This window comes from Tyto alba, unplaced genomic scaffold (genome assembly GCF_018691265.1).
Source record: "Tyto alba isolate M040663 unplaced genomic scaffold, T.alba_DEE_v4.0 Super-Scaffold_38, whole genome shotgun sequence".
NCBI classification, from domain to species: Eukaryota; Metazoa; Chordata; class Aves; order Strigiformes; family Tytonidae; genus Tyto; species Tyto alba.
In genome coordinates, this window is record NW_024881313.1 from 30,043,525 (window position 1) to 30,061,189 (window position 17,665).

At 43.7% G+C, this 17,665-nt stretch overlaps 1 protein-coding gene across 4 annotated transcripts in view; it reads left to right on the forward strand.

Moving 5' to 3' along the window:
* The first annotated feature begins 711 nt into the window (after window positions 1-711).
* The window catches only part of DIP2C (disco interacting protein 2 homolog C), a 332,048-nt gene continuing 315,094 nt past the window's right edge, over window positions 712-17,665 (forward strand). For all 4 annotated transcript variants that reach the window (XM_042801790.1, XM_042801791.1, XM_042801792.1 and 1 more), the window contains exon 1: window positions 712-1,124. In XM_042801790.1, the coding sequence (XP_042657724.1) occupies window positions 1,040-1,124 (85 nt within the window). In that variant the 5' untranslated portion in view covers window positions 712-1,039. The remainder of the gene's footprint in view (window positions 1,125-17,665) is intronic.

Here is a 17,665-nt window from a genome sequence, read left to right on the forward strand (position 1 = left end):
AGCCCACCACCGGCTGAAGGCAGAGAATCCGGGTGGAAGGAGGGGCACGCTGCAAGCTGTTCCGCAGGTGGGGAAGGGAAACAGGGCGCAAGGCGTCGGAGAGCTGTTCGTCTTTGTGGTGTCGAACCGCTGCCTCCCTGGCGCACGTCGCCCCTTCCCCTCGCCGCTGAGGCGGGGACCCGGAGGCCCGCTGCCAGGCTGACGGAACGGCGAGGCACGGCCCCGCCCCTCCCTGCGGCCGCTGTACCTGTGCAAAGCGCGGGCCCCCGGGCCGCCCCGCACCCGGCAGGGGCGGCGGGAGGCAGCCGGGCCGCCATCTCATGGGGGGGGGGGGGGGGGGGGGGGGGGGGTGAGGGGGGGCGCCCACCGCCCCGGGGCGCGGGGCGGGGCGGGGCGGGGCGGCCCCGTTGCGCGGCCGCGGAGAGTCCCGCGCAAGGGCCGCCGGCGCTGGGGCGCCCCCTGGGGGCCGGCGGCGGGGGCGCGGGGCGGCGCGGTCACGTGGATGTGACAGCGGCGCTGTGCCCGGCCAGCGGCAGTCGCGGCAGCGGCACCGCAGCGCCAGGCGCCGCCGCCAGCCCCAGCCGGGCGCGGGGGAGCGGGCCGGGGCCGGGGCCGGGGCCGGGGCCGGGGCCGGGGGCGAGGCGAAGCGCCGACGCCGCGGAGCCGGGCGGCGGGGGGCGGGGGGGTGGGCCGGGCCGGGCCGGGCCGGGCGCGGCGGGGAGCCGATGCGGAGCGATCGCGGGCGGGCGGCGGCGGGAGCAGCCATGGCGGGGCCCCGCTGAAGGAGGCGGCGAAGGAGGAGGAGAGGGGAGGAGAGGAGAGGAGAAACCTCCGCATTCCCTCCCTCCGCGCCCCGTCCCCGCGCGCCGGACCGCCCGCCCGCCCGCCCGCCCGCCTACCCCCCTCCTCCCCCCCCCACCCCCCCGCATGCCCGGCTGAGACCGCGGGGAGGACTCAGCCACCCGCCGCGGCCCCGCCGCCTTCCCTCTCCCCGTTCCGCCGCGGACAAAGGGGGAGAGCCCGTCCGCGCCGCGCGACCATGGCGGACCGCAGCCTGGAGAGCGTGTCCCTGCCCCTGGAGGTGCGGGCCCGGCTGGCCGAGCTGGAGCTGGAGCTCTCCGAAGGTAAAGGGGCGTCGGGGCGGGCCCGGCGCTCGGGCGGGCGGGCGGGCGGCGGTTGGCGCGGCAGCGGCAGCGGAGCGGCGCGGCAGCCCCCGGCCCGCTCCCCCCCCCCCCCTCCCACACCCTCCGCCCTGCGGCCCTGCCGCCCGCCGGGCCGGGGCCGCCGCGCTGCTCACCCCGGCCCCCCGGAGGGACCCCCGCCCCGCTCCCGCCGGCGGGCTGGCGGAGGATACCGGCGCCGAGGTTTTGTTCTACCTGCGGGTTCCCCCTCCCGCTCTCTGCCGCGGCGCTGGCGGGGGCGGGAGAGAGGGGCTCTAGCAGCAGGGCTGGCCGCCCCAGCCTTGCACGCCGTGGTGCGGGAGGTGGAAAAATCCGGGGGGCTGGCTCGGAGGGGTTCCTGCCCTGCCAGGAAAGCGCAGCTTCGCGGAAATCTGCCGTGTACCTGCGCGCAAAAACGGCCCCGCTTGGACCGTATCGAGGGACTCGCCGCGGAGTCCACGCAGCGTGTGTGTCGGTTGCAACAGAATGCCCCATCATAAGGTCGTTTTGGACAATACTAGTTAGCTCGCACGGAGGAAACGATTTTTTTAATTCTAAATGCGGGATTTTTTTTTTTTTTTTTTTAATGTATAATTGAAAGCTTGTGGTGATTTTCTTGGCGTGGTCGATTCTGATGCTCCGCTGGTTCCCGGGTTGGGAGAGCTCTCACGCAGCGAGCATATTGCTGTTGCCGTGGCTGGGAGGATGAGCCGGAGCCCCAGCCCGCCTTCCTCTCCTCCGCCTGGCTCCAACTCCCCGTTTCCATGAGTCTCAGCTCCGGCCGAGGAGCGAGAGGCGGGCAGCGATCCGTGCCTGTCAGGGTCCCTCGCTGACGGGGACTCGGCGCCCAGAGTGCCATCAGTCTTGGAGACGATTTTAGTGTATCAGATGTAATCTGCTCTTCCCAGAGGAAGAGAGTGGGGAGTATTTATATATAGTGATGCTAGGGTTGGCTCTTTCATGAAATGCAAATCTGCTATTAGCTGCCCACCCCCCCCTTTTTTTTTTTTTTTTGTTTTTATAAAACTCCCCAAATATCAGGGTTCATTTACCACCGAAAGGCTACAGCACTTAACAGGAGGGGCAAAGGAACCTGCGTGTCCCAAATTATTTATTGGAAGTGCTCAGTGCATTGAGCTGTCTGTCTGTCTTTCTGTCTTTTTGTAACGGTTTGTAAGGGCTCCAAGCCAGAAAGTAAAATGCGCTCGAGCCAGTTTCATCAGCAGGGAGGAGCTGATGTTGACATTGTATTTTCCTTTTAACGCTTTGAGGGTGAAGAGGAGAATGAGCTAGTGGAATTGCTTGTGGCTCTCATTTCTGTGCCTCCCCCTCCCTGAGGGTGCCCTGAAAACATGAAATAAGAGGAGTTAAATGCAATATTGCCTTTCTGTGATGCACTGCCTGTCGATTGGCCCTTGTCTGTGGTAGTGAGGGTGGGAGGAAGGACTGTTTATATCACGGTATACGTGACGTTCTCACTTTATGCAGAAAATGCTTCTTGGTGTGTATCACATCATTGTCTGCACACCAATGAGATACTAATTAAAACAGCTGTTAGTAAATGCTTACAGAAGACCAAAATCACACTGGCTTAGATCTTCAATAAGAAATATGCTAATTCAGTGTACTAAAGTTGTAATACAGTTTTACAGTGCAGTTTCTGTTGCTGTAAGCATAATCCAAGAAGGCTCTGAGGAAGTGGGATGTGGTTTGCAATTGGACATCTGTATCTGCACTGCTGTAACTTCCCTGCAGCTAGAGCTGGAATGAATTTACCCCACTGATGATATCTTTCCTTCTGTGCCACTGACATTACACCCAGCACGTGGGATGGTTCGTGTTTTCTGACGGTGGCAGCCTAAACGAAGATCAGTTGGAATTGGGAGGCAGGTGGAGAAAGGGTCAGCATCCCAGTTCCAGTGCCTTCTCCCAAGCCGCTTTTGATGTGCTCTTAGTCAAGTATATGACAGTGTACTGTGCCTGAGAAAATGAAATCATTCACTGCTTAAAGCTTCTACCTTTAGGCACCCATGTTGCAACTCCTGGCCTGTTCCCAAAACTAATCCCTACAGATAGTGGGATCAGTAATTTGTACAGTTTTGTTGTGTTGTAGAAGACCGGTCATATTCTGGCCATGCTGACTCTGAGTTAAATAGTTTTCAAGGCAGCTTTGTGCATCTTTATGCCCAGAATGTACAGCACCTTACATATGTACTTAACTTGACTGTAATGAAGCAGTCCACTGGCTTCAGTGGAGTCCATTAATTGAGATACACTTATGCATGTACGTAAAAGTTCACAAGACTGAGGCTCTAACACGTGTTAGGGTGTCTCTGCTGCCTTCGTGAGGCTGGAAACTGTTGAAGGCAACAGGCAGGCAACTGTGTGTTTAAACATGTGTTTGGGTCTCATTGATAACGTTGGGAGCTGCATGTCTGCTGTGAATTGTGTCCCTTTTTCAAGCGCTTTCCTGAGTCAGACATGCTAGGAAGATGTTTTTCAAATGCTGGATGCCTGAATCAGTTTGTTGTATTGTTAGTGTAAGTTTTTCAGTTCTGGTGCTGCTGAATGCTGTGGGTCTTACAGCTGCTGCTTGTCCCAAGCAACCTGGTTCTCCGGTGCCAAAACCTGTTACGGGCAGTGCAGCTTTAGGAACAGCTTCTGAGAGAAAGCTGCTGCTTTCTGGAAAAGAGAGTACCACTGGCAGGATCATTGCAAGATTGTTTCTTGGTGGTGAGCTAAAGCTATCTCATTCCTAGCTCTTGGAAGTGTCTTCTGTGATAGCGCGGGCCCTACCCACGCAATGCTTCTCGAAACCTAACAAAATAGCTGGTGTCCGTGTGACCAGCTTGCTAGTTACTGTGTCACTAGCACAGCAGGCACTGTGCAGATGTTGTAATTACAGTCTTCGCTGGTAGTCATCATACATTTAAATTTGGCCATAGTATTCCCCCCTGCTCCTCCTTTAGCCAGATTCTGAGCTCCTTGCTCAGCTGTGCACTAGGCATGGCCTCCCTCGCGGCAGGGATGCTGGCAGGAGAACCTCAGGAAGTGGCTGCCGAATGGATAGCACGTGCTTTTTAGACGATAGGGCAAAGTGCCTTTTTTTTTTTTTTTTTTTTTTTTTTTTTTTTTTTGTGAGCGTTTAGGCAGTTCTGCACTGCTTGTTGTTTGAGAGGGAGGAGCAGTTCATCAGGAAGGTGTTTACTTGGTATTCTGCTAAGATTGTCTCTGTGGCAATCCTAACTTGTTGGTTACTGTGGGCAAGCCGCATGCCTTCTACCTCCTCCCCTTTGTTGTGGCTTGAATGGGCTTTTTTGTTTTAAACATAGCTATTTAAAAAGTACTATGGATGCAAATGGGAATAACCAGTTTAGATTTCGTAAGTTTCATTATTATGATTGAGGAGGTGAAGATCAGTCAGAATCAGAAATGCTTACCAGTGTCCTCCATGCCTGCACGCTGGTAGCCTGCCCCCGCAAGGAGCGAGTGACAGAGGTAGCCTCGCACTCTCGTGAGTGCTGAGAATGATTTTCACGTTGATGTGATGGCATGTGATATTACGTTCAGCTTAAAGTATCAATACCATGCTTCTTGATGGTGTTTTCACTTCCTTTTGGGAGGGGGAAATTGCTTCTGTGTTACTCGGAACGTAGGACTGCAGCGGCAGTTTGAATTTTATGAATATTAGAAGTTATGGAATCATCCTTATCCCACCAGATATCATGAAGACATTTGTTTTGCTGTGTTTGTGTGAATGTGCCTACTGCTGACATGTTACATATGTGTTCTTTGACACTCCAGTAGTTTCCACTGAGCATACTAAAGCTTGCACTGCTCAAAACTACAGCCCTTCTAGGCTGATGCAATCAACATGTCACTCTGCAGTAGTTGTTCTTCAGGGCTGCTTAGAATTTTACGAGGCTTAGTTTTCTAACGATGTATAAAATTGTACTGGGTGGAAATAGATGAATCATCTTGTTTTTTAGAATAGCTTGGGGGTTGTTAACTGAAGAACTGATTTAATAAAACCAGGAGTCCTGAAATGTGCTGTCTTATAAAAAAAAAAGTAATTCTACAAACTCTCCATTCTTAAAAACAAGAAAGAATTAAAACAAAACAAACCAAAAAACCCAACAAACCACCTCCCCCTCCAAATACTCTTCTAATTTTCCTCTCACTTTAAGGGTATGCAAGGTTATACTGCTCTTCCAATTACTTCCTGAACCTAAATTAATTGGGAAAAGACTCTCTATAGTTCTTCCAGTATTTCATCCAAGTGTCAGATAACATAGCAGAAACACTTAAAGAACCACAGACGCCACATGGAAAATATGAAAGCCATCCTCTTCAGAAACTATTCTCCCTATATTCCATACTATAATTCCAGTCCTCTTCCATTTTAAACAAATGAGGCGTAGCAGATTTTTTTTTGAAAGTCTGAACTTTTCTCCAAAGAGCACTTTCAAAAAATTGTCGTCAGATCTTTAATGAGTGGTTACTTATTCCCAGAGGCACTGAATGTGCACTCAGCTAATTAATTTGGTCCTCAGCTTTCGTTGTATTGACTGGCTTGATTATATTTGGTAATATTGTTTGGTTGGTTGAGTCATTGTCTGGCCAGGTTTATTATTTTATTAGGTACAAGTTCTGTCTTTTGTTATCTGCATGTAGTCACTGGGTTGGGGCCAGAGAACTGTAGTTAGCTCCGCTAGTTATTATTTCTCCATAACATTTGCCAGCTGACTCTTCGCTCGTGGAGAGGTTTCAAAGTGTAAAAATTCCAATAACTAGCACACCTCTGTGATTCGGAACGCAAATCATCCTTTTTATTCACTTCTTGAGAGACAGTGCTCTGCTTAGCAAGTGGGTATCACCTGCACAGTGACAAAGTACTAATACTTTCTGAGTTTAGGTGAGAAAGGAACTAAGAAATTCAATACTCTCATTTGCTTCTTGTTGATTTTTAAGCCATTAGGATACAGTTGGCTCATGTTTTCAGCTCTTTTTCTGGCAAAGAGAGGACCAATTTACTTAAAATACATAAAGCTGAAATTTTCGTGTGAGTTATGTACAAGATCTAAGGCTTTAAGCAAATATACCAAATACCATGGGAATTATGATAAAATCAAGAGCACTGGCAACAGAAACTTTTCTTTCTTTGTAAGATGAAGCTCCTCTCATCAGCTGTTTTGTTTCTTGGATGGTGCTCAAGTTGGAGAGGGACAGTAACTTGATTATTTTAAAAACAGGTTAAATTCACTCATGAGTTAATAACAATTTGCATTTTAAGGCACTGGGATTTAAAGATTTTTTTTTTTTATCTACCTACTTCACTTTACTGTGCTATTTGGACTTAAGGGCTTTTAATGGGCGGTGTTGTATCGAAGAGATTCTCTGTCACTCATTCAGTTGAAGTGTGTTGTAATGCCTTGTAAAATAGGACTATGCAAATCTCCAGGATGTTCCCAGAACAGCTGTCCTGAAGGCATGCTGTAAATATACCTTTATTGCCAGCTCATGTTGAGCAGCACTGATGCCCAAGGGTTACACTTAATAGATCATTCAGATGATCTTTACTGTATTGCACAACAAACATACTTGAAAAACTTTTCCCAGGCATGTGTGAAAATTGCCAGTGGGGTGTCAGTTTTATAAGCAAAACAGACAGTAAGTGATATATTTATAACGAGAACACGCACTGTAAGGAGCTGCCCTTTGCAGCTTCAGGGTGCGTCTGCGTGATTCTGCTGCACGGTGCAGGGAGCAGAAGCCAGCACTGCTTCCCCTTGCCAAACCAGCAGTGTGATGTACACCTCTGGTTGTGACTCAACGTGCTGCTTTTCTCTAGAAGGGTATTGACCTGCCTTTGTTATTCCATTATAAGGGGAATGCTGTCATTTTGATTTGAATAGTCTTCATTCTAGCAAACCAAACAACCTTTGGTATTGAAGGAATTCAGATTTAGCACACCTTTTTCCTTTGTGTTTAATTTTTCTCAGGGAAAAATATTTTCGTGCTGTATAAAAGGCAGATGTAATAAACTATTTTTTGATGCAGGATTTGGATTGGGAGAAGCAGAAAGATCAATTTTTCTCTGAAGGGACATCAATAGACTCCTTTAGGTTTTCATAGCTTAGAATGGATGTTTGTGGTGTGGTACAGAGAATCCTAAATGTACCATAGCTCTTCTATACTTAAAACTGCATTGACTGCATTTTAATTTTTTAAGAGGCTATTTGTATAACGCGTCAAGCAGGACATATAATTTTTTAAAAATAACTGCTTTAATTCCCCGGCAACTGTCAGACAAGATGACTCACTGCAGTATAAGAATTCACCACAGCACATCACAGATTTGACACAAACTCTTAATCTGTGTAAAATTATGCATGTATATTCCTCTACCTTCCCGGTGGGTGATCTTAATTTTTGCCAAACTCCTGATGATCCCATTCTACCTTCTCTCCTCCGTGCCTCCTTTTTTTCCCTTTACTTCTTGAGAACCTCCTTGCTGTCAGTACCCCCAGCTGCAGGGTCTGGATGAAACAGTCTTTTCCTGGCTTGTTAAGAGCCTTTCCTAATTGTTGACAGTGGCCCCTGATTCTCTCCTTGACTGTGGTGGTGTTGGGAGCATTTCAAAAACATGATTGCTCTCTGCAGAGTTATTTCTGGTCTTTCCTTGTATTACAAGGGTAAACATACACTAAAAAACTGGAGCTGGTTTCATTTGACTGCACTTGGTAGAATGCATCAGGGAATTGCTCATTTTAGGCCTGTGTAAATCAAGGGATTTTTTTTGGTAATTTTAGCTAGGGCTTCTAATTGCTAGCCAGTATTATTTATCGCTAGGAATAAGTATGACTTTAAAATGTGTATAAAACATATTGGGGAGACTGTGTTCTTCTGCAATATAAAAGAAAATATAGGAATACTCAAAGCAATTCAGCTTGAGATGGATGCTGGGAAGATCATGGCCATGGCTTTGGCTGGAGCCTCTGGCTGCAGAAGAGGAGGCTTCTGCCCTAGAGCCACGTGGCCCTACCAGAGCAGCCTGTGCATGGCTCTTGGGGGGTGGACCAAGGCATGCGATTACAGTCCCTTTTCTGAGAACAGCATCAGTTGCTGGTTCTTGGCAGTTTGATAAGGCATGGTCTATTTTGACACATAACCTGCAGTGCTTAGAGCAGCATTAAGTGCCAGAGTGTAGATAATTATCACATTATTTTACAGTAGAAGTTAACATCAAAAAGTATATGATGTCTCATCTCAATGACCTCTTTTTAAGAGTATCATGTTAAATGGTTGGATGACTAGAGAAAGGAAGAATTCTTATAAAGTATCTTGATAGTGTGGAAGGGAAGGTGTTTCCTATGATTTTTGAAGGGGCTGTTTGATTTTCAAAGACTGAACGAGACCATTAATAGGCCATCTTTTAGGATGCTTGAGGTGGTGTTTGCTTTTACATGTATGGCTGGGTCTGCACAATGGTGGCAACTGAAGCGAAGAAGGGATTCTTCAAATGTTGTCTGTTTATATGGAAGTAAAAATGTATGTTAGGACCTGTGTTTGGTCCTATTTCTCTCTGGATCCAGAAACCATACCTCCACACTAACCATGACATCTGAAATTTCTTCATTTGAATCTTGGCTTGATCTATATGTAAGATTAAAATACCAAAAAAAAAAAGATCTTGTAAGTCTGGTCTGGTAGGAACTCTTCAGAAGCCAGGAAAATATTTCTTAACGAACTCTGTGACAAATACTGAAGTGTAAGTAATAGAGCCTGCTTTTTCACTGGTAGGCTGGTGGTTGAAAGTCTGCTTAGAGTAGCAAAAGTTTAGAGACTTTTGGTTGGCTTAGAGACCCAAACAAAGTGCACTGACACTCTTTTTCCTAATGTGTGGGTGTTCATGTGTCCATAAATAGCCTGGCAAAATAAAGAGACCCTAGCAACAATCTCTTCACAGAAAGGAGGTCTGGACTATCCCCTCTATGTGGTCCCCCCACATAGGGTTGCGCAGTATTAGCAGGATGATTACAGGGCTATTGCATCTAATACCATTGAATGAGAAAAGAGACCAAATTGGTCTTTGGGATTCTAGTTTCTCATTATGGAACAGTTCTGAAATTGTACAGAAAGTTTCCTTCTGAAATCCATATACTCTATAACTACAGTTTCATACAGCTACATGCCTTAAGGTCATAGGAAATAATGAAACTTTTTTTTTTTTTAAGGGTTACCCTTAGTCATATTAATTCATGTTTTTCATTGTTATAATTGCAAAGAGAATGAGAAAAATCTAGAATTTTAATGTGCTATTCCTCTCTTGTTGAAAGAAGTGTTATTCAAATAATGGGATAATATTTTTGATGAATGCCTGAACAAATAAAATGATGGCATTGTGGTTGCCAAAGTGTAACTGCAAACAGTTCAACTTTGGTCAAGAATCTTAAAATGGAAATTGCTTTTCCAATGCTAGACTTCTTTGACAGATGCCTGAGGATGAACAGTTATCTAGTGAACAGCAAAATGCAGAAACGTCTCTTTTCTTTCCTGAATGATGACAATGGCAAACCCCTCTGCTGAATTTTCTGGAAGAGCCCAGTTTCATTTGCCATATTTTTAGTCTTAAGAAAAATGAATACATTGTTTAGAAGGTGGTGTAAGTTTTTCTAAGTGTTGTGAAGTGAGGGGGTTAACTTTTTTTAGGAAAAAATACTGTTGGGCTGTGGAGTGATTTTTACTTCTAAGATGGAAAATAACAGATTGGTGATACTTTTAATTGGCTCTACTTTTAATCAGCTCCATGTTGTAATGGAGAAAGTTGGTCTGTTGTGTTGAGCAACAACAGTAGGACTAGCGGGAATTAAATGTAATGATTTTTTTTTTTTTTAACAATGATGAAAAAAGTCTTGCATTTTATGTTTATGAATTTTATGCTGCTAAAGCATTTGACACATTATAGTCACAAGGTTTTATCTGTGTCTCCTACAAACTCTGACTTTAGTCATCTGAGTATTCATATCACAGACTCAGGAGAATTTGACAAAACAGTTCAGAAGAGGTCTTGAAGAGTGAGCAGGAGTAGAGACATGAAAATTGGGGATTAAAACAGTCCTAGTAAATGTTGTTAGCCAGAAGGATGGGGAGTTTATTTTAATTATTTGACAAACTTTGTGTTGGGGAAGGAGGAATATTTTCTCATAGTGTAAATTTAATGCAGTGTTAGCAGTCAAAAACATGAGAAGATCCATTTCCTGGGAGTGGAAAATAGACAAATTCAGATTGGAGATAACACAGAAAATATTAATAAGACTAGATAAACACTGAAATACTTACATAGAAAAGAACACTCAACAGCTTTCAAAAATAATCTACCCACTAGTAGATTTGATAGAATGCTTCTTTCTAAGAAGTACTGAATGTAAGGAGTTTGTGTATGTAGATAGATATGTAAGCCACTGAATCCACCCTTGACCAGAAATACACCAGTTTAAGTTCAGTAAGTACTTTTGCAGTGTCATTTTATAAATGTTTTAGGTCAATTTATGATATATATTTTCCTGGTAACTCCAAAAAACACTTCAACAGTTGAGAACTTCAGGTTTAGTATGTTTTCAATGGCCTAGTAGTGATGACATTTACTTGCAGTAGTAATTTGTTTTAAATCAATATTGAACGCTAAGGGTGTGTGTACGTTACAGTTTGAGAGGATATCAAATGCAGCTGCTCTGATAATACTTGTTTAAATGCTGACTACTCATATATTTACCTGTGGCTCAGGGGACTTCTGTATAAGCATGAAGTGGCAGAACAATAACATTTTTAAAAGCTCTCTTAAAATTTATTATATGTAGCTTGATCACTGGCTTTTACATGAAGGTATTGTCCTTTTTATTAATTTGGATAAAGTATGAGAAAGCACTCACTTCCTCTGAAATGTAATCCTTCCTGTACCCTATTCCCTGACACTTCAGGGAAGTGAGGTCTGTACTCAACAACAAAATCAGCTGCAGTAAGACTAGTGTATTATTTTCCTGATTTAGTTCTATGTTTCCTTTTAGCTTTCATACTAGATATATATCATGGTGTGTATTTGTAGTTAACATGTCTGTGACTATTGTTTCTTTCCCTCCCTTTTAGTGTTTCTTGAATTTTTTATTATTATTTGTAATTTTGCATGTGATTTTAATGCACCTTGAATCCATGCTTTTCCGGTGTAGTAGATTGCAGATAATGCGAAGCCCCTTCCTACTTTGAAGGCAAACCCCGTTCTCAGTGGAAGGTTTCATCAGGGTGGCTGCTCTTTTCTCTGGTGTCTTTGCGTTTGTCTCACTGGCCAGTTGTGGTAGCTTGGATTTGCTCTCTGCATCATGGTGGTAGGTGGAGGGTATAGGAGCAGTAAAAGTGACTGTGTGTTGCCACTGGAATGTCCGTGAAAACTGTTTTGTTTATTGGGAGTTTCACAAAGCTGGTATCTTTGACCTCCAGAGCGAAGCACTTCTGGAGCATAGTGTAGTGTAGGGAGAACATACTCTGTCTGCAGTGGGAGAAGTAAGATATTTTCTTCTGCTTAGCCCAGACACCTTTTCTTCTTGAGCACAATGATGCCCTGGCTGGTATTGTCTGCTGATGGTACTTCTGGGGAAGATGAGGGCTCCCGGCAGGTCTGGTATTTCATCTCCAGCTTTGAAGGTCAGCCTCCTATCTGTTTTTTGTTCCACAAAGGATGCTGTGCAGCCAAGCAAGGTGACTGGGATCACCTTGTGGAAAAGTGAAAAAGCTGTGTCTGGGATGCCTTGAGCCAGAAGTAGGCACAGTGATGTGAGATTTTATCTTTGACTGCTGGACCTTTTAGAGACATTGGGTAACATCTAGTAACCTAATCCGTAGCAGTTTTCCCTCCATAGTATACTTTTAGAACAACAATTATAGGGAGCCTGGGCTCTTCCTTATCAGTGCCAGTTTCTCTGTCCTTCTGGGAGGAATCTAGGCTGGTTCATGCACCAGCTCTTTGTACTATTCAAGAAATATGCTGGGCTCTTTCCTGTCCTGAAGATCATGCAAAGACCACAGCGTCTCTGAAGTTTAAGGAATTTCAATCTGAAGTCCTCTTATTGTATAATGCTGTTTGTCATTCCTAGGTGGTGGTCTGGCTTTGGCTGACCTGCAAAATGCTTTTCTGTGTATTTTGATATGAACATATTACCTGCAGTGTTAGGACCTATTACACATCATTCAAAATGTCAAATTGCATACGTCCATTGCTTCAGATGCACTTTGGCTGTTCATGATTGTAACTGGTTACTTCCAATAAATAATAAATGTAGTTTCAGATTTAACTTCCTTTATGAGCCATTCTGCTTCAGGACATACTAGAAATAACTCCAGGCCTCGTCGGCCAAGTTCCTCTGTACTTTTTTAGGACTGAAGCAAACTGAGTATTTAGGACTATGTTAGACTGAAATTATTGGGAAGAAAGAGACTAACTCTTCTTTAGAGTTGGCTTTTTAAATATGAACAGCTTCATGATCTGAATTTTACACAGTCTTTTTACTTCTGTCATAAATCTGCTCTTAGTCACCCAAAGAAGCCTCCCCTGATTTTTCCCTAGATATAAGGTTGTTTTGCTAGTGGAAGCCTTGTGAAAAGTAACAGTTTCAAAATGGTAACTGTTAGATGCTACCTAGATGTGTTACTTAAGTAATAATAAAACATGTTATGTCTGCTTCTTCTTGAAAAATTCCTTGCATGGATATGTTAGCGTTAAGAGAGAGAGAATAAAGCATGTAAGTAACCATATCCTTCTGAAATACTGTGGCATCTGTTTTTCTCCAGGCTCCTTTTGAAAATATTGTATGACTGTTGTCATGGACTAGGTCACTCCCCTCACTGGTTTCTGCATTCCACCCCTGAGCCCATCGAGGACTGTAGGGCAGCCACACCTCCTGGAACTGGGCTTCTGTGAGTGTACATTAGGAATTACAGTAAAAATTACATTAGGAATTAGAGTCAATGGGGGCAACTGGAGTCTCTCCAAAATAGATGTATGGGAGTACTCTCAATGTAAAAGCTGAGGCTTCATTTCCAGGGGCTTAAATAAGGAGGGAGTATAAGTTTTGCCCAAGTATATTATTGTATTTATTTTTTCACTCAGAATGTAGTCCAGTCCACCTAAAAATAAATGGCAGAAACTATGTTGGCATCAGGACTGCACTACTGGGTGTACTTCCACTTAAAGCCATGCCTGTGAATAGTCAGAAACAATCTGTGATATTTAAGGATCTATGCCAGGGTGTATGGTAGAAAGAAACAGATACTTTTTCTTTTCTTTGTGTCTAATCATTGCTGGTACTAAGAGAACATTTTGCATTTCAGTTAGAGCATTTACATATATGAAGCAACAAGCCAAGATGTACTCCCAGTGGAAAGATAGGGATCCCATTCAGGTCTGGGAAACCAGTCCATATTTAGAGAAGTTGTTACCAATTTGCTGGAAGCAACTAGTGATCACAAAAGCTCTGTAGCATTTCTGGTCCTTTGTGAAAGGTAACACGTATCACCTCTTCGTATGTGACAGAGAAAGAGAAAGCCAGCATCTGACCCTTTTGCTTTCATTTTTTTCCTGCTCCTCACCTCTGTTTTTTCCCCATTGTTTCATTGTAAACTCTGACCTTCGGGGCTTCTCTCCAAAGACGTCTAGCCCTGGTATGGCAGGCCAAGGTCAGTCCGCCATCCTGCCCCATGCATTTCCATTCCTCCGTCATCTGACTTTCCACAGTCCTCTTTAACAGCAGACTTGTGTGCAGGGTCATGATGTAGATAATTCGTGTGACGCCTTCTTTTGCAATAGCTTATTTTTTTTCACACGTGAAAGAGTGCTCATGAGACATGTCAGGAGCAACATGCTGAAAATGGAAATCTTTTATTCTTAAGTTGTTTTAAACCAAATTCTTGTCTTGAAGTAACAAACTTGTCAACTACTAAAACTCAAATACTGTAGAGACACTTGCTGAGATATATGTTTCTACTAATCATGCTCTCTGTTTGCTTTTTTGGTTATTGCTGTTTACTTCTTTTTTATCTTGTTTGTTTAGAGCTAGATTAGAATATGCAGTGTGAGGCATTTATGGAGAAACGTGCATCTTCAATTTCTTGAAATCTGATCTGGACATAAGTCATGACATTTATTTTCCATCTAAAAATGTATTTCTCTTAATAATACCCCCATTCAGTGGGTTTGTTCATTTGTTTTTAAATTCACATGAAACCCACACTAAATAATATAGTTTATATAGCGTAAAATTACAAAGAAGCTACTTGCAAAGAGACAGCAATGCTGTCTACATGGTGAAAGCCATTTAAATTGTTCAGACATAAAGCGTGGATTAGAAACTGTATCTTCATCTTTGCATATTTATGAGTACACCTGTTACATAAGCAGTGGAAAGTGCTGAGATTTCTCCTGCCCTGTGCCAAGGGAAGCGGGATGAAGAAAAACAAGATCGTTTGTCAGTTTAAGTCTTTTAAATCCAAAGTGAAGCCTTATCTGCCTAATAGCCTAATACCAGAGAAAGATGCTGTTTGTGTTCTGCAGGGCTGTATTCATGTGACTGTCAGTAGCTGAATAACTGCTCTGAGTTCTATATAAAGATTCCTGCCCCCACCCTGCCCCTCCCCGGCACTGTCATTTAGCACAATGTACGGCATGCAGTATGGCTATAAAACATCCCTGAAATACTGAAGTGTGTCTCCTTTCACACTCGTATATGGAAAAGAAGGAACAAGTAAAGGGCCACCTTCTTGGCTTGTATTAACTTCCTAGCTCTGTTGGGTTCAGTGCCAGCCGAGGCAGAGTCATGTTGCTTGCACGTTTTTTCAAGCATGGCCTGTATGCAGGGGAAGAGTTGGAGGGGTTATACGATTGCTATATCCTGCACCTCTCCTCTGCTCAGTGCAAGTGTTATGCTCAGTTTAGCTTTGGTGTTATTTTGAGTACTCACAAAATACAAATTCCTAGGGAGCCTGACTTGCAACAGCAGTACTGAGGGTGCTGCATGATGTGGGGTGAAGCTGGCTCTGGAAAGTCCTGTCCAATGTCCCTGCTGCCGTGCTACTGTTTGCAGGTGGGTCATGGTTCCAGGGATGCCTGGGTTCACAAACAAAAAACCAAAACCAAAAGAAACAAGAAAACAAGAAGAGGAGAAAAAAATCTGTGTGTGTTTTCCCTCCTCCCCCGAGGAAATTTCTTTCTGTAGTTTTTTTAAAGTTGGATCAATTCAGCAACCTGCTACATAGTGCGGCTTCATGAATAACTGAGCCTTACTGAGAACAGGGATCTGAACAGCATGGATGGAGGAAAAAATGGATGAATTTGGAAGGGATATATGCAGAAAAACATCTTAATTCAGTTTTGCTGTTGAATAAAATATATAACTATATTATCAATATATGAAATTTACTATCCTTATAGGATACTATACTGTCTCAGTATAAGCAATTTTTTTTTTTTTTATTGTGAGAAGCTAGCACAGGTTGCCCAGGGAGGTTGTGGAGTCTTTATCCTTGGAGATACTCAAAAGCTGCCTGGACATGGCTTTTGAGAAGGGGGCTTGGATAAGATGTCTTCTGGAGGCTCCTTTCAGCCTCGACCATTCTGTCATACATCCTTAAATTTCTACCCTTTCACTGATAAGTATTTTTGTGCTTCCCAGCACATTTCTCCTGGATTTCACACTGCATGTAGTTCTTGGAATGATGTGCTCAGCCTCTCCTGCAGTATGTTTATATCTGCTATCAGTGGCTCCCCAGCTGAGATCTTCCGTAACACCAGTCTTTAAAATTTTGGTTACAATTATGCCACGTGCACATTAGTGATAGTCAACAAAAACATACAACATGGGAGGCAAAGCACAATGCATTGGACGAATATTTGATTATGAAATTGTTTCACTTAAAATAATGTTACCATTTTTTGTATGCAAAACTTGATAATGGCAGTAAATTTACATCTTATGTAAATGATTTAGAATTCAAGTGTAGGTAAGGTTGCTTGTGATGATTTTAATACTGTTATTATGATCATCACTCAGGTATATGACTGTCAATTAAACAATGCTTAGGCTTTTTCTGTATGATAGAGATATATGCCTGTTTATATCTGTGGAAAAGTAATTCCTTTGGTTCTGTCAGGAGCAGGGAAGTGAGCAGAACTGACTAGCTTTGAAAATCGGTTTGTTCGATTACTTATTCACACCAATTTTAAGTATGAAAAGAGGTTGAATATTTATGAGATATGATTTTTATTGAAACCTGTTTTGAGAGTTGTGTGCAGCTGTAATCATGCACTTAAATATTGCATATTTATTCAAAGTTTTGAGTCAGTAATGCAATAATGAATCATTCTGACTGAGCTAGAAAGCAGTCACTGGATACCTTGGCACAGAAGAATCACCCACAGTAAGATCTTCTTATGAAAGCTGTTTGGTGGCTGTAGTCCTCAGCTGAATGCTTGACCTCACGCTATTAATTCTTTCCCAGCACCAGGCTTTCCTCTCTATAAAAAGGGAAGCTGGACTGTATTTTCTGGGGTATGAACACAGCTTTTAAATATGGAAGAATTTAGATATCCACATTGTCTCCTGACTATTCAGCAGCTGGACATAGCTTTTGCAAGAGAAAGTTATGTAGAGTATGGTCCCAATTCAGCAGAGCATTTTAAGCATGTGCTTCAGTCTCAGTGATATTGCTAGTATAACTTAAACCAAATTGTCACCCATAGGGTAAGCATATCTGTCTCCTACATGGAAAAAACAGATCTTCAGCATCTTCATTGCTTGCTTAGAAAAGAGAGTCAGTGTTAATCAAGGGATCAACAGTCTTTCTTTCAGATTACTGTGTGAGAGGTTAGGGATCTCAAAAGCTTATTTTCTTAAAATGATGGTCCACTATATATTTACTATTGTCAGGTCGTAAGATGAAGAACAACAGAACTTCCCATATCTGGTTTCATTTTGTATGTTTTCTCTGTGCTTTATTGAATTTGTGGATTTAAAAGATTTTGGGTGATGATGTTCCTCATTACTACAGTGTCAGGTTGGACATCCTCAAACTTAGCTTGCTTCTGTACCACAGCCTCAGAAACAGAATTGTATCACCTACATTCTGTCTGAAGAAACATCTTGGGTTGCCTTCAGGGTAAAGATAATGATTGGAGGTATCAGGATGGCAATGCTGGATTCCAAGACCTGAAAATTATGTTGATGTAAGTCGGTCAAAATCCTGTGCTGCAGGGTATGGTCGTAACCCCAGTTCTCAGATAGGCAGGAGAAGAAAGTGTGAAGTCTTGTGATATTTGAGAATCTGCTTTAAAAATCAGACTAACCAGATAACAAGGGTGAATCTACTTTTATTTCCATGAGATAGTGCATGTCAGCCAAAGAATATAATATAAAGTTTTGGTGAAAGGTATGTTCGATATGCTTGTGGTGGGTTGTCAGAAG